The sequence below is a fragment of the Pleurodeles waltl genome, chromosome 4_1, assembly GCF_031143425.1.
Source record: "Pleurodeles waltl isolate 20211129_DDA chromosome 4_1, aPleWal1.hap1.20221129, whole genome shotgun sequence".
Lineage (NCBI taxonomy): Eukaryota > Metazoa > Chordata > Amphibia > Caudata > Salamandridae > Pleurodeles > Pleurodeles waltl.
The window spans coordinates 1,018,725,141-1,018,752,389 of record NC_090442.1 but is presented as its reverse complement, the minus strand read 5'-3'; the positions used below and the strand labels follow the sequence as shown (position 1 = coordinate 1,018,752,389).

At 44.6% G+C, this 27,249-nt stretch overlaps 1 protein-coding gene across 11 annotated transcripts in view; it reads left to right on the top strand.

Moving 5' to 3' along the window:
* PTPRZ1 (protein tyrosine phosphatase receptor type Z1) overlaps positions 1-27,249 on the top strand; it is a 572,466-nt gene that overhangs the window by 499,575 nt on the left and 45,642 nt on the right. For all 11 annotated transcript variants that reach the window (XM_069229904.1, XM_069229910.1, XM_069229908.1 and 8 more), the window contains 3 exons: positions 1,924-2,070; positions 2,839-2,932; positions 20,681-20,754. In XM_069229904.1, the coding sequence (XP_069086005.1) occupies positions 1,924-2,070; positions 2,839-2,932; positions 20,681-20,754 (315 nt within the window). The remainder of the gene's footprint in view (positions 1-1,923; positions 2,071-2,838; positions 2,933-20,680; positions 20,755-27,249) is intronic.

The window sequence follows — 27,249 nt, the reverse complement described above, 5'->3', positions numbered from 1 at the left end:
TAGTACATTGTTTTAATTATAGCTGTTTTACTCGTGTACTGATAGGGAGAAAATAGATAATTTTCCCTATTGTTCTACTGTGTGAGACAAAACTCTGGGCATGCCCGTCCAAAGGAAACAGCCCAGTGTCGAGCTTAGCTCATGTCTGAGGCAAGCTGCGGTGGGGAGGTGTGTGTTGGGGAAGAGGAGACAGGGGTTTACCTTCCAGTGATGCAGCAGGTGCAGTGGCACCAGAGCCCAGGTTGTAGGCTACCACCAGAACTGTCGAAAATTGGACACACATTAGCTGACAACATGCAAGCTCCTGGCATGAGGAGCAGGTGTTGTTTTTTGGTTTATGTTACGTCATTGTAATTAGCCTGCGTGTTTCTTAATGCATTTAGGTAAGGAAATCATCAAAACACACAACTCGATTATTTAATTTGGACTTTGCTTACTTAACAAATAATCCTGAACATTCCCTTGCATTCAAGGCCCATCGTTGGCTGAACACTGGGGGAAGAAAGTAGCATTAGAATCTTGTACCTCTGCAGAGAAATGTACTTGATACATCAAATCCTATTCTCATTGAAAGCAGTGCTTTAAATGGGCCGGCACTGTCCGGTACTGAGTACCGGCACTTTTCTATTTTGAGAGGGAGAGTACCGGCACACCTCAAGAAAAACGTAATACTTTTATTTGGAGAGTACCGGCACTTCTCAGAAACAAGCACGTACTCTGGCACAGAGTACCTGATTGAAAGCACACCTTCGTCGAACCTAATTAAATACATTAAAGCACTGTGGGGCATATTTATACTCCGTTTGCGCCGAATTTGCGTTGTTTTTTTCGATGCAAATTCGGCGCAAAACTAACGCCATATTTATACTTTGGCGTTAGACGCGTCTAGCGCCAAAGTATGAGGAAAGAGCGTCATTTTTTTGCGTGAACGCCTTCCTTGCGTTAATGAGATGCAAGGTAGGCGTTCCCGTCTAAAAAAATGACTGCGACGCAAATGCGTCGTATTTATACTCCCGGGCAAAAATCACGCCTGGGAGTGGGCGGGGCAAAAAACCCCGCATTTGCGCCGGATTTTAGCGCCTGGGTCAGGGCAGGCATTAAGGGACCTGTGGGCTCAAAATGAGCCCACAGCTGCCCTCCCATGCCCCCAGGGACCCCCCCTGCCACCCTTGCCCACCCCAGGAGGACACCCAAGGATGACCCATCCCAGGGACATTCAGGTAAGTTCAGGTAAGTATAAAAATTATTATTATATTTTTTTTTTTGGGCATAGGGGGGCCTGATTTGTGCCCCCCTACATGCCTCAATGCCCAATGACCATGCCCAGGAGACATAAGTCCCCTGGGCATGGCCATTGGGCAAGGGGGCATGACTCCTGTCTTTACTAAGACAGGAGTCATGTAAATGGCGTCTGGGCGTCGTAAAAAATGGCGCAAATCGGGTGGAGGCGATTTTTTGGCGTCAACCTGACTTGCACCATTTTTAAGACGCCCTAACGACATTTTTCCCTACGCCGGCGCTGCCTGGTGTACGTGTTTTTTTTCCACGCACACCAGGCAGCGCCGGTCTGCTAGCGCCGGCTAACGCCATTCAATAAATACGGCGCCCGCATGGCGCTTCAGAATGGCGTTAGCCGGCGCAAAACTTTTTGACGCTAAACTGCGTTAGCGCAGTTTAGCGTCAAAAAGTATAAATACGGGCCTGTGTTTTGACTTTATTGTCAATAAACAGTCTTCTGTCTGGAACAAAAAAAATATTTGTCTTGCTCCCTTTGTCTTCTGGTTAATATTGTCACCAGAACCGACGAGATGGCATTGTGCGACCACAATACGGTTACGCGTCATGTACTTTCTCTGTTTCTGCTTGAGATGCGCAGAGAGCATTGTTCCCAGGCTGTGATGTCTCCGGTCCGTGTTTTCACAGGAGCAGTACATCTTCATTCACGACGCACTGGTTGAAGCCATCCTCAGCAAGGAGACGGAGGTACTTGACAGCCACATACACTCCTACGTTAATGTTCTCCTCACACCTGGACCAACTGGGAAGACGCGACTGGAGAAGCAATTCAAGGTAAGCGCTCTTTGACTCCTTAATAGGCGCATTTTTTTCAAAGAGAAATAAATTGCAAACGTTAATCTCGAGAGCACATAAAAGACATTGGGCCATGAAGCGACAGTTCGCGCGCCATCCTGCATCCGCCGTTGTCCTCGACCTTGGTGAAAAGGCCTCATCAGAAACCCACTGCCGGGCACTCTTACGCATTGTTGAATCCGTCTCTAAAGGCTGGGAACTCAGTCAAAAAGAACACATATCCGGCACAATGCGCCCACAGCCTTTCTTTCAGCTCGGATTGTGCCTGGCGCAGGCAGAGTTGCCTTGTTAAAGGACATGAGACGCGCGCTAATTTCGCAGACGGAGCCTTGCACGCCTCGACCTCTCCGGAGGCAAACAATTTAAACCACATGAGGTGTGGGCAAGCGGGCAGAGGGCAATGCGGATGAATGCGCGTGGCTTCTAATACTTTCATAAATTCCTTTTGTAGCCAGGAATCCGCGGATCAGAGAGACGGCCAGCTTGCAGATAATCATTGAACACAAGTGCCGGGGTCACGGCCAGCCTCGGGATTGATAAAAAGCGTGCTTTTCTCTGCAGCACACCAATTCTCCTGCACGCACACACACACACACACGCCCTCTCTCATGTAAGCTAGTGCGTCTAAAATAGTATTTCAAAGTGCATACGTTCAACGACTTTGAAAAAGAACGTTCTAGCCCAGCTTGTTCGTGTGTCTTTTTGTACTGAGTTCTGTATTTGTGTTGATGTGTTTTGTCGTTGCAGCTTTTAAGTCAGCCCGACGTACTGCAGTGTGACTATTCAACGGCTCTGAAACAGCACAACAGACCGAAAAACCGATCTTCTGCCGTCATTCCGGGTAGGCGTAAGCAACGACTGGTGTCAAAGTAAAATAACTCCACGCTTTTCTTTGCGACAAAGGACTGCACATTTCAGATACGTTCACAATGCCCTACTTGTGCTGTCATTGTTTGATTGGGTTTGAAATCGGAAACAGTGATAATTTAGTTTTTGGACATAGTCTGACTTACCTTACGCCACCTACAGTGAGCAGAAAGTTTAATTCCAAAACATTTATCTCACAGGTCATTTTCTCAAAGGTGTTTGTACAAATGAGTTCACCTTAGTCCCACAAGTAGCCTTGTTTTACAATGGCCTTTGCCCCACCGTTGCTTCATTTTTTTTTACGCTAACGGTACTTTACACTGCTCCAGATTTACATACTGATGCATTGGGCCCAATGCATCAGTTTGTAAACCCTTGCGTCACATTATACCTGTGACAGGTATAATGTATGCAGGGTAGGCCTTCCCATGGGAAAAGCTATGCAGAACTGACAAAGTAATATTTAAATTTCACTGCATCATTCTGCGACTTCACTACATCAGAATTTTACCCCCCTGATCGGAGCAGGTATAAAATGGATGCAGGGCTTTTCTGTATGGGGGCCTCCTTGCATTGCTGGAGGAGCATAATTTTTTTGAGGCTAATCCAGCAATGCTTGAGTTTATCGCCAACAGATGCGTCAGACTTTCTGGTGCATCTGTGAAAACGTGCGCCATGGAGCTCTGTATTGTAAATAGAGCGCATCCATGGTGTCCTTAGGGGATCGTAGGGCAGTGAAAGAAATCTTACGCATCAGGCAGATGTGTCAGATTCTTGTAAATGAGGTCCAAAGTTTGATATTCACAGAACTTGGGTTTACACTCACAACAGAATTGCACACAGATTTTGATTGACTAAGGGCCTGATTTAGATATTGGCGGACCGGTTCCTTCGTCACAACAGTGACAGATATCCCATCTGCGAAAATCTAAATCCCATTATTTCCTATGGGATTTAGATTTCAGCGGGCGGGATATCCGTCACTGTTGGGATGGAGTAACCCGTTCACCAATATATAAATTAGGCCCTAATTCTTAAACAAGGCGTGGGGTGTGGACGTTCTAGGGTGGGATGCCATGAACATATTGGAATACCCAGAAACATTCTTGCTTGCAGGCATTCATTCTCAATTTGGGAAAACATCTGTGGTGTGTGCAACAAGGTTTGAAGGGCCATTTTGGGATTGCCACACAGCAAGGGGAAGCAATTGTAAAAAAAACTAATAAATAAAGAAAAACCTCTCAAATTAAACTAGGTTCTAAAAAGAGGTATGTGGTCACTCTAAGTTCCATTGTCACATGACCAAATATTGGCTTTGAGTTTCTTATGCGCAGTTACATATTCATAGTCAGATATGAGGGCATAGGGTGTGTGACAGTCACAAATCTAATCTTTAAATATGTTCTTATTACTCCAAGGGGGCATATAAATGTGAGTGATGTACTTCAAAAGTCCTTGAACCACAGTTGTCACTGGAAATTGTTAGTAATTGCAGTACAATCTCATACCAGAGTAGATTAACCAATGCCCAGGCCTCCCCCTGGCTCTAATTAATAACAGTACTCTAATGGGCAAATACTTTTCATTTCACAATTTAAGGATATTACAAATGGAATCTTTTTGTACAGAAAGGGGAGGTCGTAGTTTCTCAATGCCCATGGCCATAGAAATTTTATACTGTAAAAGAGGTTAAATCAAAATTAAATATGTATATATAAATATTGAATTCCAGGACTCTGGGCACAGAAGCATTTTACTTCTAATTTATGTGCATTGGCTATTTTCATTTTCAAATTGGTGACACAACATTAATTATTTTACAATTTAAAGAATTCACTTTCTACCTTAAATATTAATCTGAATCTGTGGTCACTGTAATACGAAATACATGTTTCACGTAAACCATGAGATATTTTAAATTGTGCAATATTTTGTGGTTCCTTGTGAAATATGGGTTTTATACCACTGCATTTTGTGCAAAACAAGCACTGACATTTAACAATCAAAAAGCCATTGAACTTGGAAAGTTAGTTTAGTGAATTAACTATAAATCACACCCTGTCATGGGCTGCTTATCGCCTCACATATTACCTCACTCATGACATGTTAAATGACATTATTGATAACACTGTTGATAACACCATTGATAACATTGATCACATCTCAAATGACATAATTAATGTCAACAATAATGACATCAGGCAGTCATTGTGACAGCATCTAGTAGGGGTTGTGGACCTGTAAGAATTCATCAGGCTATACACATGCCTAAGTTTTCTATTATCAATTGAGTGAAAATGGACATAACCTTTGACCATATGCTAGACACACAGCATATTTGTCAAGTCACCCACATTTGGCAGCTGTTACCCTCTTTTTACTAGTATTGAACCCATCTAAAAACAAAATGCCTCCATAGGCTTTAATGGGGTTGTCCCCTTTTTAAACCTTGAACAGTGTCTAAAAAGAGTCTGTACTCTATTTAACTTAAAGGCATCACCATCTTGAAGGATTCACATGACCTGCAACTTTAAGTCAAAAGGTTGACAGGTATACACTTGCCACCGATAGGACACCTTCTGCCAGAGTCTATGGACAATGGTCTGTAGTTTGATAAAATACCCTACACACATTTCTTAGATTAGATCAAATGTTACAACCCCAATGTGCATTAAGCCACCACCCAGTGGCTGGTACCTACATTCTACATTATCCATCAATATTCAATGCCTCAAAATCTTCTTATAAATGTCTTTGTTACATAGAATGTGTCTATAGCACTGTATTACAACTATTTAACACTGGCATGTTCCTAGATATCCAATGGTCACTAATCTATTGTAAACAGATTTTGTTTTTCTCACAGGTTTTTTGCAACAGGCTTTGGCTTTATGCCTCAACCTAATTGAAACATGATTCTACAATCCACATCAAGTGTGTCTAGCCTTTTCCTTGCTTAAAATGAAGTACTAATTGCATCCCAAACTTTTCTGGTCTGTAAACATTGCACCATATAACATTCAACATGCACAACTACATTCAGTTCCAAGGCTTACATTATTTTCATTCTACACACCGACTCATGCACACACAACAGCAACTCTATGCTGTATGTGATTGCCACACCTTTACTTACAATGTTCTGTTTTGAAATTAAGTAAAAAATTATGAATTAATGTGAATAGCAGCATCATAGATGACTTAATTTGACATGTCATTAGGAATGTCATCAATATTATTTGAAATGTTATCAGTGATATTATCAGTGATGTCACATAACACGTAAAGAGTGGTGTAGTAGGCAAGGCCATAAGCAGTGCATGACATGAGCACATTATAGTTAGTTCATTAACTATGACTGGTCAGTTCCAGTAACTTTTCATTTTTTAAATGTTAATTCCTATCCCATTTAAACACATAACTATATCATCACTGTAATCCATTTTTTTTTAATGAATTTGTCTTTTTTTAACGTAAGCTAAGATCTTACTAGCATATCTAACTATAATGTCACTTTAACCTTTGCATTCCATGCGAATTCATTTTCTTTTTACTATATTCAAAGTTGAACATGGGCCCAACCCCTACGGGCAACCTGCACTCAACCCCCAAGGGCACTCAATCCCACCACTACACATGGTCTTCAGCGTGTGCAGTGTTGTCTTGGCCTGCAACCTACCCAAGTGCAGGCAGCCAATCCCCACTGTGCACAGCCTATTTGCTGCACAGTGGTGGTCAGCCCACGGATCTGGTCTATGACCAGACAATTTCTAAATAAAAAAAAAAAAGTGTTTTGGTTCCTCACTGGGGCCACGCTGGGTGCCGTGGTACAGGCTGGAAGTACTCTGGTTCTCGGGTTGGTCACAGTGTTCCGTCTCCAGATAAACCCTGAGTCCAACTATCCTTGAACACCCAACACCTATGTGTGCCCAACCTCCAACCAGGCCCTGTACCCAACCCCATGAGTGTGCCAACCACCCACAGGTGCTTATCCCCATGCTGCACACATTCTTCAAGTCATGCACAGCAGTAGGTTGGCCCTACACCAAGCATGCTGCCTGCGTCCAAACCAAACTGTGCAAGGCCTATGGCCTCCACAGTGGGGGTTGGTCACAGGGTCTGGTCTATGATGAGAGCATTCTCTTTATTTATTTATTTTTGTTATACTGTGGTACTGTGGCACCACATTACCAGAACTGCAATACCAGCATTGTGGTACCACAGGGGGTACCTTGCTGGGTACATCAGTAGCAGACACTGGTACCACAGTATTTGTGACTTGAAATATTTTTTTGAGTTGGCCCTGGGGTGGCTGAAAGTGCCCTCTTTGCCCTCTTATGTCTCCTTTGATTATTTTTTTCAGGATTCAAGTTTTAGTCTCCCAGTCTTGTAATGGCTGCCACAACATATTCTCAATGATATGGCTGGCCAATCAGGATTTGCCCATCCACTTTGAATGAGCCAGACAAAGCATAAGTATTTGCAAATGCTAACTTCTCGAAAGCAGATTAACCTATTTACTCCAAATTAATAAAAAGCACACTTTCTGAGTAAAGTACTTACCTTTAGCCAAATTTGTTATAATTCCATTCACCTGTTTTTTTCCCGTATCAGAGAGAAAAGGTAACTATAACTTACGTCACAGCCAAGTACTGCTTATTACCTCACATATTACATCACTCTTATCATGTTCTGTGACATCATTGATAACATTACTATGGACATCTGAAACGACATAGTTGATTAAAACACTGTGCATGGTGGGGGAGCGAGTTATGGTTACTTCTGTGTTTTTTTAAGTTTAAAATGTTAAGTTAAAACTGACATTTTCACCTATTGTCACTTTAACCTTTGTTTTTTCGCTGAATTTCTAAGATTTGTTTAGGTAAAGTAAGTAATTGCTACCATCCTTAACTATACTGATGGTCGCCAGTAGGTAGCTATAGTTAGGACCTAGTTTTCATAGGAAAAGTGTTTTTTCTTTTGCTAATAACTTTGGCCCTGGTTGAAGTATCTTCAAGAAATTTTCAAAACTAGTGTGGTATTCAGTTCAGCTGCTGCATGAATAGTTTTGGAGTGATTCATCAAGCAGGAGCTGAGAGAAGGGAGGGGGGAGTCAAAAAACATTTTCTCCATGCAGTTTCCCATAGGGATATTAGACATGACTACAGCCCGAATCACTGAACCGAATTACACAAAAGTTGGCCAAAAGCTAGATCTTGGTCCAGAAAAATCTCTTTTTGAAATTTGGTGTACATCTGTTCAGTAGTTCTGAAGCTAATAAAGAAAAATGATTGATGTATATCTAGAGATGGGGATCCAACGCGTATGTACTGCGGTTGATCTTCAGATCCATGTGCCATGATCAATGCTGTGTTTGACTGCCATCAGTCTAAAATAGGAAATGGTGGCAGCCTTCTTGGGACCAGGACTTGGCCAAGTTCCAAGAAAAAAAACAATTAAAAAAAAAAAAAAACACAAGGGGGAAGGGTGGTAATACCCTGATGCCCTAGGTCTGATGTTGGGGTCTCAGAAGGACCCCACCTGGGGCCCAAAATATATATTTTTTAAAATGTTGCCACAAATTTGTGAAGGATCCGCAGCAATTAAAAAAAATAAAAATACAAGGGAAGGGAGGTTTACCACACTTTCTGGTAACCCCCTAGTTGGGCTAGGTGAAGAAGGAATTATTTTTAATAATATGGGAGGGGGGGTGCATGCCACCCCAGGCCACTTTTGTCTTTGGTGACCCCATCCCCCAGGGCCTGGCTGCTAAATGCAAAGGGGGCATACACCCCACCCCCCCCTGGGCCGATTCCTAGCCATGGTCCAGGTGTCTCCCTTGGTCCTCGTCAGGGATTAAAAGTATTTTTTTTAAATTTCAGCAAAATTTGCAGCTGGATCTGTGGATTTCACTGAGATGTTAGATTTTTTTTAAAGAGTGCTATCCTGCGTTACTCCATTATTTAGTCCCCAGGTGGGCCAGGTCCTGGAGCATCATGGCCTAAAAATAGGACGGGTGCATGAGGCCTCCCACGGGCAACTTGTAAAATAATGTAATAGAGGTGTCTATTGGACCCCCCCAGGGACCACCACTTCCGGGGCAATGTCTGCAGACTATGCAGGGGGGCTGCGTGGCCCCCTGCAGCCCTAGGACCACCACCTTCCTGGAGCCACATATAAAAAAAATTATAGAGAGGGGTCCTGAGGACCTACCCGGTCCCCGGGGTCCGCCACCTTCCAAGAGCTACAAAATGATTTAAGGATGGGTCCACATGATCCCCAATCCTCAAGGACCACCACCTCCCTGTGCCCAAGTAGAGAAGAAGAATGGGGGCAGCACGGACCCCTCCTGCAGCCATACATAGCCCTGAGGACCACCACCCCAGGGCTGGCTTCTGCAACCTTCCTGGGTGTCCACCCTTGGGAGGTAACTGTTTGCTTTGCTTGGTGAGAGCTGACTGCCCCCGTCAAACAAAAGCAAACACATCGCAGGCAGGGAAAGAGATAAAAACATTGCTTCCGCAAGCACGGAGCTGCAGTTTGCAGCAGCTCCCTGCGTGCAGGAGCTGTGCTGGCTCCTGCAGGAGATATTAGCCGGCTCAAACCGCGGGGGACTTCAGGTTCCTCCTGTGGTCCCCATAATTTTATGATAGGTGCACTGTGCTCCCCGTAACATGTGGCCAGGCCCCGTGGGACGGGGTCCCTGGGGCTAAAATCGGCCTAGGGAGGAGGGATACGTGGCCCACCCTCCCTTTTAAAAAAAAATATTTAGCCCCGGGGAGTCAGAATTTTGAAAGCAATATACCGTTACGTCAGCTCGACTCTTCTGGTTGCGGGGATATATAGGGCTTGTAGGTTCATCAAGAACTCTAGGTACCCAGAGCCAATAAATGAGCTGCACCTTGCAATGGGTTTTTATTCTATACCGGGTATACAGCAATTCATTTGCTGAAATATAAAAAGTGAAAAATAGGTATCAAGAAAACCTTTGTATTTCCAAAATGGCCACAAGATAAGGTGTTGAGGAGCAGTGGTTATTTGCACATCTCTGAATTCCGGGGTGCCCATACTAGCATGTGAATTACAGGGCATTTCTCAAAAAGACATCTTTTTTACACACTCCCTTATATTTGGAAGGACAAAATATAGAGAAAGAGAAGGGGCAATAACACTTGTTTTGCTAATCTGTGTTCCCCCAAGTCTCCCGATAAAAATGGTACCTCACTTGTGTGGGTAGGCCTAGCGCCCACGAAAGGAAGTGGCCCAAAACACAACATGGACACATCACATTTTTTCACAGAAAACAGAGGTGTTTTTTGCAAAGTGCCTACCTGTGGGTTTTGGCCTCTAGCTCAGCTGGCAACTGGGGAAACCTAGCAAACCAGTGCATTTTTAAAAAATAGACACCTAGGGGAATCCAAGATGGGGTGACTTGTGGGGCTCTGACCAGGTTCTGTTACCCAGAATCCTTTGCAAACCTCAAAATTTGACCAAAAAAACACTTTTTCCTCTCATTTCGGTGACAGAAAGATCTGGAATCTGAGAGGAGCCACAAATTTCCTTCCACCCAGCGTTCCCCCAAGTCTCCCGATAAAAATGGTACCTCACTTGTATGGGTAGGCATAGGGCCCACGAAAGGAAATGGCCCAAAACACAACATGGACACATCACATTTTTTCACATAAAACAGAGGTGTTTTTTGCAAAGTGCCTACCTGTGGATTTTGTCCTCTAGCTCAGCCGGCACCTGGGGAAACCTAGCAAACCAGCGCATTTTTGAAAACTAGACACCTAGGGGAATCCACAATGGGGTGACTTGTGGGGCTCTGACCAGGTTCTGTTACCCAGAATCCTTTGCAAACCTCAAAATCTGACCAAAAAAACACTTTTTCCTCTCATTTCGGTGACAGAAAGTTCTGGAATCTAAGAGGAGCCACAAATTTCCTTCCACTCAGCGTTCCCCCAAGTCTCCCGATAAAAATGGTACCTCACTGGTGTGGGTAGGCCTAGCGCCCACGAATGGAAATGGCCCAAAACACAACGTGGACACATCTCATTTTTTCACAGAAACCAGAGGTGTTTTATACAAAGTTCCTACCTGTGGATTTTGGCCTCTAGCTCAGCCGGCACCTGGGAAACCTAGCAAACCAGCTCATTTTTGAAAACTAGACACCTAGGGGAATCCAAGATGGGGTGACTTGTGGGGCTCTGACCAGGTTCTGTTACCCAGAATCCTTTGCAAACCTCATAATTTGACCAAAAAAACACTTTTTCCTCTCATTTCGGTGACAGAAGGTTCTGGAATCTTAGAGAAGCCACACATTTCCTTCCACCCAGCGTTCCCCCAAGTCTCCCGATAAAAATGGTACCTCACTTGTATGGGTAGGCATAGGGCCCACGAAAGGAAATGGCCCAAAACACAACATGGACACATCACATTTTTTCACAGAAAACAGAGGTGTTTTTTGCAAAGTGCCTACCTGTGGATTTTGGCCTCTAGCTCAGCCGGCACCTGGGAAACCTAGCAAACCAGCTCATTTTTGAAAACTAGACACCTAGGGGAATCCAAGATGGGGTGACTTGTGGGGCTCTGACCAGGTTCTGTTACCCAGAAACCTTTGCAAACCTCAAAATTTGGCCAAAAAAACAATTTTTCCTCTCATTTCGGTGACAGAAAGTTCTGGAATCTGAGAGGAGCCTCAAATTTCCTTCCACCCAGCATTCCCCCAAGTCTCCCGATAAAAATGGTACCTCACTTGTCTGGGTAGGCCTAGCGCCCACGAAAGAAAATGGCCCAAAACACAACGTGGACACATCACATTTTTTCACAGAAAACAGAGGTGTTTTTTGCAAAGTGCCTACCTGTGGATTTTGGCCTCCAGCTCAGCCGGCCTCAAGGGGGGCAGAAATGGCCTAAAATAAATTTGCCCCCCAATCCCCCCAGGAGCGACCCTTGCCTACGGGGTCGCTCCCCCTGCGTGACATTGGCGCAAAAAAAAAGATCCACAGTGCCTAGTTGTTTCTGCCCCCCTTGGGCGCAGATTGACCTAAAATCAGCCGATTTGCCCCCAAGGGGGCCAGAAATGGTCTAAATACAATTTGCCCCCCAGCGGAGCGACCCCTGCCTAATGGGTCACTCACCATCTAAAAAAAAAAAGAAATTTGTTTGCCCTGACGCCTAGAGGTTTCTTCCCCCCCCCCTGGAGGCAGATCGGCCTAATAACAATAGGCCGATCTGCCCCCAGGGCGGGCAGTAATGGCCTAAAATAAATTTGCCCCTCCTCCCCCCCGGGGAGCGACCCTTGCCTATGGGGTCGCTCCCCTTGCGTGAAGTTGGCGCAAAAAAATATCCCTGGTGCCTAGTGGTTTCTGCCCCCTTGGGGGCAGATTGACCCAAAATCCGCAGATTTGCCCCCAAGACAAACGAAAAAAAACACCCAAAAAATTTTGCTCTAGTGCCTAGATGTTTCTTCCCCCCCTCGGGGCAGATCGGTCTAATAACAATAGGCCGATATACCCCCAGGGGGGGAGTAATGGCCTAAAATAAATTTGTCCCCACCCCCCTGGGGAGCGGCCCTTGCCTATAGTGGTTTCTGGGGGCAGATCGGCCTAATTAAAATAGGCTGATCTGCCCCCCAGGGGGGCAGAAATGACCTAAAATAAATTTTGCCCCCCAGGGGAATGACCCTTGCCTAAGGGGTCGCTCCCCTTGCGTGAAATTCGCGGAAAAAAAAACTTCCTGATGTCTGGTGGTTTCTGTCCCCCTTGGGGGCAGATTGGCCTCATAAAAATAGGCCAATCTGCCCCCAAGGGGGGCAGAAATGGCCTAAATATAATTTGCCCCCTAGGGGAGCGACCCTTGCCTAAGGGGTCGCTCCCCACCTCAAAAATACAAAACAAAACAAAAACAATAAAAAAAAAAAGATCCCTAGTGCCTAAAGGTTTCTGCCCCCCCCGGGGGCAGAAAAGGCCTTTAAAAAAATGCACCCTCTAGGAGCGACCCTTCCCAAGGGGTCGCTCCCTCATGCCAATGTCATTGAAAAAAAAAAATCCCTGGTGTCTAGTGGGCGTTTTAGCAGCCGGATTGCTTGCAATCTGGCTGCTAAAACGCTGAGAGAGACTTCAAAGGGAAGGAAATAACTTCCCTTCTCTTTGAAGTCTCTCGGCCTCCTCCACGTGATCGGAAGAGAAATGCTTTTACATTTCTCTTCCGAGCTTCCAGCGCGATGGGAGGAGGCCTTGTGACAATCAGCGCGCAATCGCGCGCTGACGTCACAGTGGGGGTGGGGGGGTCGGGGGTGGAAGGGGAAGGCCTTCCCCTTCCATCCCTGCCTTGGGGTTGTGGGGGGGAACCCCACGGAGGGAGCGCTAGCGCTCCCTCTGGGCTCTGTGCCCAGGACGTAATGGTTACGTCCTGGGCACACGAGCACTGTGCCTCAGGACGTAACCATTATGTCCTGGGCACAGAAGGGGATAATCTTCTCTCCCTGTTGCCTCCTCTTTCTGTCAACAGCACCCTGTCAATACCAAAAAATGAAAGCATATCAGGATTTTGGGAATGCATTTCTTTCCAATGTCTTGCTATTGGGTAATTCTGGTCGCAATTCTTAATCACCCTCAAATGTTCCAGAACTCAGTTCTTCACGGGAAAGATTGTACTTCCCACATATATTAGGCCACATGGGCAAATAAGGATAGAAACACAAAATCACTATTACACGTGATCAATTTGTCAATTCTCTTATTCCTTCCATTTGGTAGCAAAAACGTTTTTACATTCTTGCTGGCTCTACATGCTTTACATTTTCCATATTTAAAAAAGCTCTTTTGCTCTGATAACCAACCTCCCTGTCATACTCAAGTTGCTCTGAAATAGCATGTCTCTCAGAGACCTGGATTTATGATAGGTGATTGGGGGATATGGTAAAATTCTCCTTCCAATGACAGGATCAGTTTTAATCAGATGCAAATGTTTCGTGATCATTCTCTTAATATTGTCTGACTCAGAATTGTAAGTGGTAATCAACCTTATGTCCTGTTCATCTCTAGAAACCCTGTCTCTCTGGGTAAAGAGATCCCGTCTAGTTTGAGTGCTGACTCTCACTTTGGCAGCCTTTAACACATGCAAGGGATAGCCTCTTGCTCTGAATTTTCCTAGCATGGTTCTCTCTTCCTTCTCAAATGCTTCCACATTGCTACAGTTGCATTTTGCGCAATTGTGGGTAAGGAAACTAGAGTGTCCCAGAAGGTGGGTTCCAAGGGACACAGTCATTGAGCTGGCGCCGGGGAAAGGGTTCGACAGGGCATTTACAGGATTGAGGAGGAAGGCCCCTTCCTTTCAAATTCAGTTTGACCGTAGGGGATGAGGTCCTAGGAACCTACTAAGCTTTGAGGAGGGGGGCTGCTCATCTCCCTCTCCTTATTTTGGATGACAGCCCCGGGAATGGGGGCAGCCCTAAGGCTCATGGAGGGTGGCCATGCGTCCCCCACAAAATGAATGTATTGCGCCAAACCACTTTCCCTGGCTTGGCTGTGTAGGGGGGTGTAATAGCAGTAGGGGAGCCCGCGTTTTTAAAAAATAAATAAAAAATAAATAAATATGTTCTGGTGACTCGTCAAGCTGGGCCTGAGAAAAAGTGGCAGAGCCAAAACTCTTTTTCCCCATGCAATGTCTATGGGGATTTTTGAATTTTTAGACAAAGCTACAGCCCGAACCGCTCAACGGAATTACACCACTTTTGGCAGAAAGCTGAATCTTGGTCCAGAAAAAGCAATTTTTATTTTTTAGTTTAAACCTTTCAGTAGTTTCAAAGTTAAAAAAGGTAAAAAATATAGACATCTAGGGACTCGGATGCTTCATGGATCCACCTGTGGGGGATCCGAGGATCCGTGTAGAAAGCAAGGCCCTGATTGGCTGACTGAAACCTGAAAGCAAAGTTGCAGCCACCATTTTGCTTCTCGCTTGGCCTGGGGGAGGGAATAATAAAGTGTGAAAACATAGGGAGTCAGGATACAGGTATCTTGACCCCATAGGACACATGGAGGGGTCCCTTAGTGACCCCTTATGGGCAAGAAATTGGCCTCAAGTTTTTTTGGGGCGGATCTGCGGATCAACCATGGCGCTCAGTGTGGCCCCCAGTGTAACTTTGCAAATACCTACATCTAGTCACTTGTTTTCATTTGATTAGCTCATTGTGTGGGTCAAACATGAGCAACATTTTCTTCAGTATCTTCAGCTACCCGTAGAACCACCCATGGAATGGGAGACACGGCACCCAGATTTCTTACCTTACATTGAAGTTTTAGCAGACCTCAAAAAACATTTTCACTTAAACAGTGGGAGGCACTGGACTCTAAGAATTCGAGAAAGCACCCCTTTACAAGAGGCCACAAGTTAAGGACTTGATATTTCTGAAATGGCATCAGATAAATAGCACTACGGTATGATAAAATAACTAATACTTTTATGGAAACATATAAATTATATTCAAGGGAACAAAATGAAAATAAAAGTATTGATGATTTTGTTTGTGTGCTTTCATCACGCACCGTTTTCTGTGATTTTGAGGCTATCACATATGATCAGATATTTATAAAAGATAACAAAAGGGAGGTTTAGGAGAGTGAATGGGTTGTCACTGATGTTACTCTGAGTATAGCGATCAATATTGCTGCAGGGGTTGAACAATGAAATATTTAAGCACAAAGTGAAAAATGCAGATTTTATTTCCTTCTGACATGAGTCTAGTGAAAAAGAGTATGTATACTTCTGTGATTTTTATGAAAGACTATGGGTCTGAATTATATTTTGGCAGAAGGATACTCCACCTCAAACGAGTTAGATAATCCTGTTCACCTTATTAAAAGTGCATTACATCTTATGACACTTCTAATCATGTGGACAGGATATCGATCATGTTAGTGATTTTGTTTGTGTTTGTTTTTAGGGCCAAACTTTTGTTTGTCTTTGTTTTTAGGGCAAACTTTAAATCAGGAACTAAAAGGAGTATCACTTTGTCCTACACCATGTCCTTCAATTGCAGCAACACATCTCACCTGGCCAATAGCAAACAACTTTCCGGTTATTGATAAGACTTGCATCTGGCACAAGAGTAACAGAATTGATGGACACGTTTATAAAGCTAAGCCGTCAAACCAAGCACTACTAGTTTCTGAAGACTGTGAGAGAACTCTGAAATATGATTTGCTCTCCAATGTGGTCCTTATTATATGTAATGAGCAGAGGAAAAATAAAGGTTTCCCTTCTTGTGTGACAATGATTGTTAAATTACTCATAGAATAGTGTATGGTAAATCATTCTCAGCAGTGCAGCAGTGCAAACTTTATGGCAAAAGAAAAAGTTGCTTGAAGCAGATGTTATTCTTGAGGAATAAACTAGTCTAAAAAATAATTTGATAGGGTACCTTTTGGGAAATCTAGACTACATAGGGAGGAATAGATGTGGTAAATGCTATGCCTTAGAGAAAACAATACTCTTTTTTTGGGTTGGTCTTCTCAAAATGAAATTGGCATTAGACTCGATCTGAGATGCGACTCTTCATTATATGTTATAAAACAGCACAATAAGGAAACCTCCCAAAGTGCTTTTCAGAAATAAAGTGGAAGTATATAGGATTTACACAAACTGATATTGAAAGGTTACGCTTTCCTGACGAGACGGTGAGTTTGGAATGTCCCTTTCACTTACAAGATTACATTTAAGGACCTTCTTGATGATCTTTGTAAGAAAAACAATTAAACCTGTTGGATCGCCGTCACTGGTATGTTTTTTCGTATTTTCCCTTAACCATTACAGGAAACTTGTACAGTGTTAATGTGCCTATTTGCATTAATGCTAACCCTTTACTCAATAATCATGAAATAGTTCTACTTTGATGGGTTCAACTGCTTCTGAATACTTGATTTGGGAACTACCTGCCATTGGATTGTCCTTCAGGAAAACTTTAGTTTTTTGACCACATTTGTGACCCCAAAAGGTCTGTACCATCATCACCAGGATCCCTTTTGAGTTGGCAAGTGCTGCTTCTGTTTTCCAGAAAATAGTGAAAGACACATTTGAAGGAATCACTGAGGCAATTTCATGGCAAAATTAAATTTTAGATTTTGGTACTGAGGAGCATGATGGAAATGTAAAGAAAGTTCTATAATCTCTATCAAAAAAGGGTTAACTATACCAGTTCGGATTAGAATTATTGCGTGTGTTGTGTGCATTCATAACCATAACTGATGAATGTCAGTGGTTTTACACATTATAATTCAGTTTAACTCTGTTTTTCAGTGTCTAGATATAGATGGGCCTCATACGTAGCTGATGCCACCTTAGCCCCATCAAACAAAGGCCGGACATAGGACTATGCCTAGCTGTCAACCTCTTTGAGTGAGTCTGATCATGCCATACTCCCCTTTCTCTAACACCAGTGAAGTTTCTGATCAACTCCACTGCATCCCAAATCTGCTTCTAGAGAAGCACTGACCTACTGTAATTAACTGTGCCCGAGACCTACAATGTAACTGGTTCTACCTCAGACATGCGGCCTGACTGTGAGACTGAGACAGTGAATCACCATGTGACCAACTAGACCTTTGAACTACTTTTATTGTGTCGCATTAGCTGCATATCACACCCAGATGCTGCTGACAAAGCTGCTAGAATACAACAAACTCTACCCCAGCACTACCAGCCTCTTTGAAGAACTGATGTGACTTGACTAATTCCATCTCATCCTTGCATGCCTTCTACGGGCCTGAGAGGCTGACAGGACATTTGGACAATGGAGACCTGCCATGGTAGTCTCTCAGAGACACCAGCGTGTACTTTTATTTCTGATACAGATTGGATGACCTCTCAAAAACACCTACGAGACATATGGCTGACTCTCCCTTCTCTATACCAGGCTCTAAGAAGTGGAACTGCTTTGTGACTAATTTATCTCAACATCTATGCCTGAAATCTGCCAGGCATAAAGGCCAGCATAACACACAACACAATTGCACAAAGCATACATTTTTTAAAGTTCCACTATGGTCTTTATTAAGCCTTTCTGTGAATGAATATTGCAAAACGATGCTTGTGTTTTGCACGAAAGACCTAAAACATTGCTACAAGAGGTTGATGTCTTTTTTAGGGTGCAGCATTTATGAATCTGACTAGCCTTGCTCTCCACAATAATCGTGTTTGTTGGACTGTGAGTTAAAAAGTTGAAATTCTGACTGCCAATGTAAGGTTATTCCAAGACCAGCATTCCTTAATGTAATTTAGGGGAAGTTGAAGAAAAGATACGTTTTTTGGTGAGCAAAACCTTGTGGATGTTTCTTTGAAATCTCATTTGATTATTGCCTAAAGAACCTTTTATCGTGAAAGCTAGGAAATAAATTACTTTGTTATCTTAATTAGGGTTTCGACTCTGTACTTTCTTCCGATGAATGATATTTATCTTCTCTTTGACTAACACAGTACACAGAACCTGACTATGGCCCTCATTATGTCGCTGGCGGTCTTTGACTGCCAGGTTTAATGTGGCGGTGGTACCGCCAACAGGCTGGCAGTACATACCGCCACATCATGAGATTGGCGGGTTGGCTGCAGCCAACCAGCCAATTTACCATTCTTACCACCATGGTGAGATGAGCCGCCGGGCTGGGGATGTGAATCCCCAGCCCGGCGGCCGACAGAGTACTGCCCCAGGAATTAAGAGCCAGCCTACCACCATGTTTTCGGTGGCGTTTGCAACGCCATGAAAATCATGGTGGTAGGCCGTACCAGTGACAGGGAATTCCTTCTCTGTCACCGGTAGGTGGCTCCCGCGCCCTCTCAACACTCATCTGACACCGCCCCACCCCCCATCCAAACTCAGCCCCCCACCCACGCCCCCATACACACACACTAATCCCCCCACCCTGACATTCAGATACACCCGCATACACACACTAAGCCCCCTTCCGATCCTACCACACAGCCCCCACCCCCATACACACACACAGACACGCACCACGCATACACCCATTAACTTACACTCATCCATACACGCATTCATACACATACTGGCATACATGCATTCATACATGCATTCTTCCAGACATACACGCACAACAAGCACCCCCACCCTCCCACCCTCCCTCCCCTGTCGGACGATCACCTTACCTGCTCCGGGGAGGTCGTCCGGCAGGGAACGGGAAGGGGTGCTGCTACCACCAGCACCACCCCGCTAGCTGAACACCGCCAGGCCATATCACAGGTCATGACACGTCTACTGGCATTCAACTGGCGTGGCGGTGCTGGTGGTAGCAGCGCCATCTTAACCACCGTCCGCCAGTCTAATTACTGCCGGATTTCCACCCTTCTTGTGGCAAAAGTCCGGCAGTGCTCATAGTCTGGCGGACGGGTGGTAGCCGCGGTGGCGGTCTTTTGGCGGCCTTCACTGCCGCGGTATGCGGCTTTTACCACTAATGTTTTAAATTACCACTTATATGTCATATTGGGAGTACAAAAACATATTTTACAGAGAACTGTCATAATCACAGTCCCCAAAACACTCTGCAGAGCTTTCACATTGTCTAACCTGCTACGATTATGTAGCTTAGTGGATCAAATTATGCAGCAAGTTTATTTAAATTATGTGGCAAATGTTCAAAATATGCAGCACATTCTCTGGCAGTATTAGGTATTCACTTTAGCTGGAAACATTTTTGTTGTGAAATCTACAAATTATGTGGCACATTTGGCATATCCATAAATGGATGGTAAACACCTTAGCCACAGAACCACATATATCCACTGGCCCTCACGATTGTCCATTGTTTAATAAACAATTTATTCGTAAAATTCTAATTCCAATGAGTGCCTATTGAGTGCCTTTGAAGAGAACAATATTCTCAAAGTAATTACACCCATAGTAATCGTGCAGCATACGTGTAAAATGTATACCACAAAATATAAAAAAAATACTAGGTAGCAAGAATGTCTGATTATATATATATATATATATATATATATATATATATATATATATATATATATACATATATTTATATATGTTTATATATATATATATATACAATATTGTTGAGACACTATTATAGTTATATGTTCTGTTTCAAAGTTAAACAATTACAGTTTCTACTCTATTACAGATAACAATAAATAGGCTCATTAGCAGACCTTTTTCTCTCCCGGCTCACAGCAGTCAGCAGAATAATGAGTCTGAGTATGGTTGATGCAGGAGAATGAAAATGAACCGACATTACACTTACATTTCGCGGTGCCCGCTGGGTTCACAACTGGGCACACGTGGAATAAAGAAGGTCCCTGGCCCTCCTATCCAACCAACAGAGGTGACTTTTTAAGGGACAAATATGTTGTACTAGTTAGAGGGCAGTTTTACTTCGGCCTGCACCCTCTCAGCATTCTACGACAAGATCCGGTGTTGGCTGGGGCATTTTCATCACTGCTAAAAGATGCCCTTCCCTGAGGTCAGGTCTAGGTCTGGTGCTTTCAGCCTCCCTGCATGACATTTCAGAATGTGATCCTTCAGTCTCCCCATGTTCCAAGTCAGAACCCCGGTTGACATTTAGTCATTTCTCAGCAAATATATACACAATGTTGCACTCTGTTAGGTAATGTGTGAGGCCATATTTCTTACATTTCTGATGCTAAGTGTTGTCATCCATGTATTAGTACTCAATCTGGCATTTTATTGCAGTGGAACAAGCGAGAGTTGGTCTTTCGTCATTGGCCGGAGAAGGAACTGACTATATCAACGCTTCCTATATCATGGTAAGTTTAAGCTTGGTATTAAATACATGTGGCGACAGTACTGGGACATAGCTGCCTTGTAGTCGCATGGATTGAAGACTAGGGAAAGATATACAGTCAAGACATTTAGGTCCATATGTATGAACACTTTTTCCCATAGACACAGAATGGGTAAAAACCTTTGCTACATCTGCCTCTGAATGAGTAATGGGTTACAAATAGATTAAGGCATAAGAGCAAATCATCTCAGCAGTAGCTATGTTCAAGAAGCTGAATCCACAGGTGTGATCTAAACCTGTGTCCCTGACAGATTAAGAATATAGACATAAAATGAGATGACATCACAGAGGCATGTAGCACAGGACCCAAGGCAGCAGTGACACACACACATGCAAATGCCAACCAACTCAACGGTACCTATGCATCAACTGCTTACATTTCAGTCTTGCAAGTATGCTCTGGGGCGTGATACAGAGAAATCAACTATTGCCAATAGCTGCGTACATACTGGCAAGCCATAGGCCAAGCATGAACTGCAGACAACTTCTACATGGAAGGAAGCACCATGTACTTTCTGTCTGTATGTTGTCCACAAAGGCGTGTTCTGCTCCTACTGAAACTAGGCATTATATATCAAATTAATGTCACATTACAAGAAATAACACATTCATATCTTCTGTTAGTTGGGAACTGGGTGGTGGTCTGACTGTCCAGCTGAATGTCACACCCTTCGTAAACAGTATATTACCACAAGATCGAGTCCTAAATATTGTGTTACAAAAATATTATGGCTGAATATCAGCTATGAAATAATCTTGAAAGTAAGTATACACTGTAAGTATAGAGTTACCTTACTCAATTCCACGTAAGGGCAGACCTTAATTTGTGCTTGTTGTTTCCGGTGCTGTGCACCAGCACTTATTTTTGAGGGCAGGGGCTTATTTTTCAGCTTCAAGCATTTGCTGCAAGCAAAAGACACATATGGGACAGACGGAGGAAGGGAAAAACGAAAAAGCGTCACAAAGGGAGAAAGCAGAAAGCTGCATATGTGAGCTGAAGGGGCAGGGAGTGGCTTTATATGGATTGAAGAGGCCCGAGATGGCTTCAGGATTGCACCGCCTTCTGTATTCTGTGTTCACACATTTATTTGCAGCAACCGCATGTTTAAGATGAGGGCTTTGGGCACCGGCATCTTTTTATTTACAAATTAAGCACTGCATAAGGGTCTTGAAAATATGTATGTAACTTCTAAGTACTTAGATGTGGAGTTAAAACTAGTAAATCTATACTTCCCTGTGTCTACTTATCTTCATATCTTCATGATATTTTGGTAATCGAAATCCTGGCTATGAAATATTTGTAGCATGATATTTGTGGTGTCAATATTCTGTCATACAACCTCGAATATATACAATCTATTGTCCCCTGCCTAGAAAAAAACAGTGGGCTTGTTGCACTTACCACAGGTCACAAACTGTTCTCTGAATTTTGTACACTGACTTATTTGTGACCTGCCTTAAGTTTGAGATGGAACTGTTCCATTAATCAGTTGCATTCTAAAATAAAAATGTGCTATACAAGATCCTGACTCATGAATATGTCTGAGAAAATAGGCAATATGCGGCCCTCTGCAACCTGTGAATGTAGGAATGAATTAAAAACTGCATATGTAACAAAACAGCTACCCAAAGGCGCCCGGTCCTGTAAAGAGGAGGAGACCTGCAGGCCTGGAATGGAGTCGTGGCTCGCGCTTAACTGAAGGGGAAGGGTGGCAGGAGGGATGGGGGGGGGGGTAAGGGAGAATTAAGTAAAATAAAAAATAATACAAAAAAACAAACACTTACCTCCTCCGCCACGCGCCGCTCCTCTCTCTGTCCCTCAGTGACTGCAGGCACAGGCTCCAGCCCGCCAGAGAAAGGAGTATAAGTAGTGGACCCAAAACCACAGACTTTTAGAACACTTCTGGATCAAGAGGAACCTCTGTCAAGGAGTAGGGCTGGAGGAGGAGTACTGCCCCTTTGGTGTGTGTGCTTTGCTGGGTTGCCCTGCAACTGCTGCTTCTGCCTTAAAGAGGGCAAAGACTGGACTTTGCTGTGTATCCTGCTTGTGAAGTTTCTCCAAGGGCTTGTAGAAGAGCTTGCCTCCTGTTTGAAGTCTCAGGATTATCCAAGACTTCAGTTTCATCTGCCTACAGCACTGGGAACTGTGGGGCATATTTAAGAGCCCCTAGCGCCATTCTAACGCCACATTAGCGTCATTTTTCTGACGCTAATGTTGCATTAGACATCCAAAAACGCGGTGCCATATTTACAATCATATTTACAAAGTACCGCAGTGCATGCATTGCGCCACTTTGTAACCCTTTGCACTACGTTATGCCTGCACCAGGCATAATGTGTGCAAATGGGGCGTTCCTCCATGGGGGGGAAAATAATGGCATAAAAAATCGAAGAGATTTTTTTGTGTCATTTGTTTTGGCACTTTTAACGCCTGCTCAGAGCAGGTATTAAAAGGAGGCTTCCATTGGTGACAATGGGCCTCTGGGTGCTTTGCAGGATTAGTGTCAAATTTCCATGGGGTCCGGTTGCAGAGTTGCCCTGGCTGCCTGTGGTGCGGAACAGGGCTCACGCTGGCACAACATTGCTGGCAAATGGATGTAGAATCTCAGCTGGGTTGCAGATGCCAGATGAAGATTGCATGCTATGCCCTGCACCTGCAGTGTCCTGTAAAGGGGATAGTTACCGGACTGGCAACCAACAAGCCTTGGCAGCTGTAAGGTGGCAGAAATTCTTTGGGAAGTTACTGACATCTGCAGGAGTGAGGTAGCGGCCTGAAACTTGGAGGCCTGCTGGACTACAACTCCCAAAAGACATTGGATGACCTGGTTTCCATCCATCCCAACGTGAGCCTGATGACCAGTTAAACATCGGATCCTGCTGCTGTTCTTACCTTCACTTTGTAGGGGACTGATGCCACTGTTTTCTTTTTTTTAAGTTCTTTTCAGTGACATTTCAAAAAGAAACAGTACAACAATTAGTTCAACAAGGCAAGGGGGGCATCTCAATGTTACACTCAGGATATAGCTACTATTAATAAGCAAATATCAACATCATTTTGTGAGTCCAGTAACCACTCTTGGAGGATGGTGCTCTAAATAAGTGTACAAAAGAGGGGAAAGGAGGGAGGAGGAGTACCACTCAGGAAAGGCTCAGCAGGGCAACTCCCTGCTCATGGGGCACAGTCCTCACGCTGAAAGAACTGCACTAGCCCAATGTCACCCCGGGCCCCTGTCCCGCAAGAATCCCTAGGCCCAGGCCTGACCCCCATCTAATTTGGTGATCACGCAGCAGGGGTATTCACCCTTCACCACTGCTCACCTACTCTCTCAGGTATCTCTCCACTAGGGCCCAGATATCTCTGGGCAGTGGCCTTGCTGGCATTAGTTCCCAATAGGCCATCACATTTTCTTGGCAGTATGCTGCGTCCTTGAGCCAGACATCTTTTTTTGGTACTGGGTGGCGCCCCCCGTAAATCACCACCTGCTGCTTATCTAGCAGCAACAGAAGCGCAGTCAACTTTAGCTGTTCTGACGGGATTTACTTCACATACCCAAGCAATCAACCTTAGGTGTGCACTCTAATGAGAGGTCAGTTATCCCCTCAGCAGCATTCCAGAACTCATCCACACCAGGCAGCCCCAGGCCACATATAAAAAGTCTGCTCTAGCCACCGAGCATTGGGCACAACGTGCATCCACTAGGAGGCCCATACCATGCAATCGCTCCCGGGTATGATACAGCATATGTAAGTATTTAAAGTGTATTGTTGTAGTCGGTAGTTGGGTGCTAGAGATCGGGCTTAGGCACAACCATCGTGCCACTGCTTCTTGGTAATGGGGCTGTTGAGGCCTATGGCCCATGCTTGTTGGGCACTTGGGACACGCACTAGGGCAGTAACCTGCATGTCAGAATGTAGTCTGGTAATGAGCCTGCGCAGGGATGGGTTTGTCAGAAAATGCTCAGGGGCTAGGAATGTTTGAGGCGATGCAGTGAATGGGCTGTGCAAATTGCGTATCACCGCTCTAAGCTGAAAGTACATGAATGTGTCAAATAAGGAGATATCTGGGCCTTGCAGGACCTGTTAAAAGTTGGCAAAAGTGCCTTCCGGGTAGATATCGCCCATGGTTATGAGCTGTAGTTTCCATAATCTGCTGTATGTGCCAGTGTCCCATGTGATGGGTAGGACAGGGTGGCCAATTAGTGGAACAGAGAGGCTATAAAGTGACTAAATTGAGGCCCTGGGGCATTTTGGAGGTTGATATAGTGCTAGGTGAAGGGGGTAAAGGGCAGAATGGTGATGTTCAGGTGCCTTGTGGGGGAGAAATTGGGTGAGATATAGCCACTAATGTTTGAATTGTGCTGGCCCACTGAGTAGTAGAGGTCCATATCTGGTGCTGCTAGCCCACCCTGTTCAGATGGTAATGTAAGAACCTCCCTAGCAATTCAGGGTTGCTTCCTGGCCCATGCAGTTGTTATAAGGAGGGAGCAAATGTGGCATCTGAAGTACTGCGGTAGAAGGGGAAGGAGGTTAATAAACGGTTGTAAGAACTTAGGCAGTACAACCATTTTAGGTAGAGAAAGCCTGCCAGTCATAGAGAGTGGAAGGCTTTTTGATGCCTCAACTCGATCTTCCAGCCAATTCATCGAGCGCCCGGAATGGGAGAGCCAGAGAATATCTATGCCAGGTCCTCAGGTATTTAGTCAGTTCAGTTGTCCAATGGAGGGGTAATTCCGACTCCACCTCTAGGATTGCTGACGTAAGCAGAAATATTATGGATTTGGTTCAATTTATGGTGATGCCATATATTGAACTCCCATATTTGGTGAACCCCCTGACTAAGTGATCCAAGTTCTTGTGGGGGTGTTTAACATACAGTGTGACGTTGTCAGCATACATGGATATCAAAACCACAAGGGGCAAAAAAGCCAAGCCTCAGTGGGAGTGGTGTTGGCGAAGTCAAGCCGCATGGAGCTCAATTGCAATTTTGAAAAGAGAAAGCGACAAAGGACACTCCTGTTGCATTCCTCGGGTCACCGGGACAGGAGGGGTAAGCTGTCTGGTAATTCAGAGGTGGGCAATGGGGCATGCGTAGAGAAGGCGGATGAGTTTGAGAAATCTAGGGCTGATACCGAGACGAGTCAACAATGTGAAAAGGTATGGCCATTCTAATGAATCAAAGGCCTTAGTAGCATCTAGGAAAACTGCTGCGGCTCTGAGTCCAGGTTCAATGGCATGTAGCCAGGCAAAGAAGGTGCGGAGGTTATGGGCCGTAGAATACCCAGGTACAAACCCAGATTGATGTGGGGGGACGATAAGCGGGAGCAGAGGGAGAAGTCTGGATGCAATCAGTTTGGTAAGGATTTTATTGTCCTTATTGATCATGGCAAGTGGTCTATAAGAATCGCGTTTCTGCGGGTCCTTGTCATTTTTAAGATTGTAATTATTAGTGCTTCATGTAAGGAGGGAGGTAGCAGTCTTCTCGTCAGTGATTCCTCGTGCATGGTGAGGAGGTGGGGAGCTAAGTGGGGGGGGGGCGTATTCTTTATAAAAAGCGGTGATGAGTCCATCTAGGCCCTGATACTTGTTCCGGGGGAGTGCACTTATTACCTGGATTACATCCTGCACAGTGAAGGGTTCATTTAGGAACCTACAATGTCTGTCTTCGAGGTAGAGAAGTTGTAGCGTATCAAAGAATGAGTTTAATTCTGGAGGCTCGGGAAGAGTAATAGTCACTTCCCTCTGCAGGGCTGTCATGCCCACTGCTGCTCCACTGCTCTCGGTTTTCAGTTCTGCAATGTAGTCATTAGCCCAAGGATTGCGTAGCATGCCCACAAGTGTATTACGCACTCTGGCTCCCTCCCCGTATCGTCGGGCTCGGCTCTCTTAGGATAAATAGTGTGTCTCCTGCGGCGCTTCCTCCTCATAGTCATTTAATTTACTGCAAATGCATGTCAGTGTAGGTTTGCTTTAGATGGTGAAAAACTGTAGCTCTAATGTCTTAATCTCAGACTCCAGACGCAATAGGTCATTTCGCAGCACGCACAGCACCCCGGCTTACTTGGCTTTACAAACCCCACAAATAACGGCTTTGAATGCCTCCCATAAAGTGATGTATGATTCCACTGTTCCTTGATTGTGTTTGAAGTATTCTACTATGGCTGCCCGCACCTCATCCCGGAAAGCCTAGTCGCGCAATGCATGTGGGGGCAAGCGCCATGTAAAAGCACGCACTCTGTATTCCAAGGCTGTCATGTGCAGAACAACCAGAGCGTGCGTCCGACAGGGTAAGTGGCATGTGGAGGATCTCATTGGTCCATACATCTGAATCCCGTGTGGCAGAGGTCTATTTGCGACCGGTGAGATGGGATGAGGCAGTGCAAGTCCCATCACCACCATTTGCATGACAGGGCCTCCACAAGTCAATTAGGTCATTGTCCTTCATGATGGAGTGTAGTAG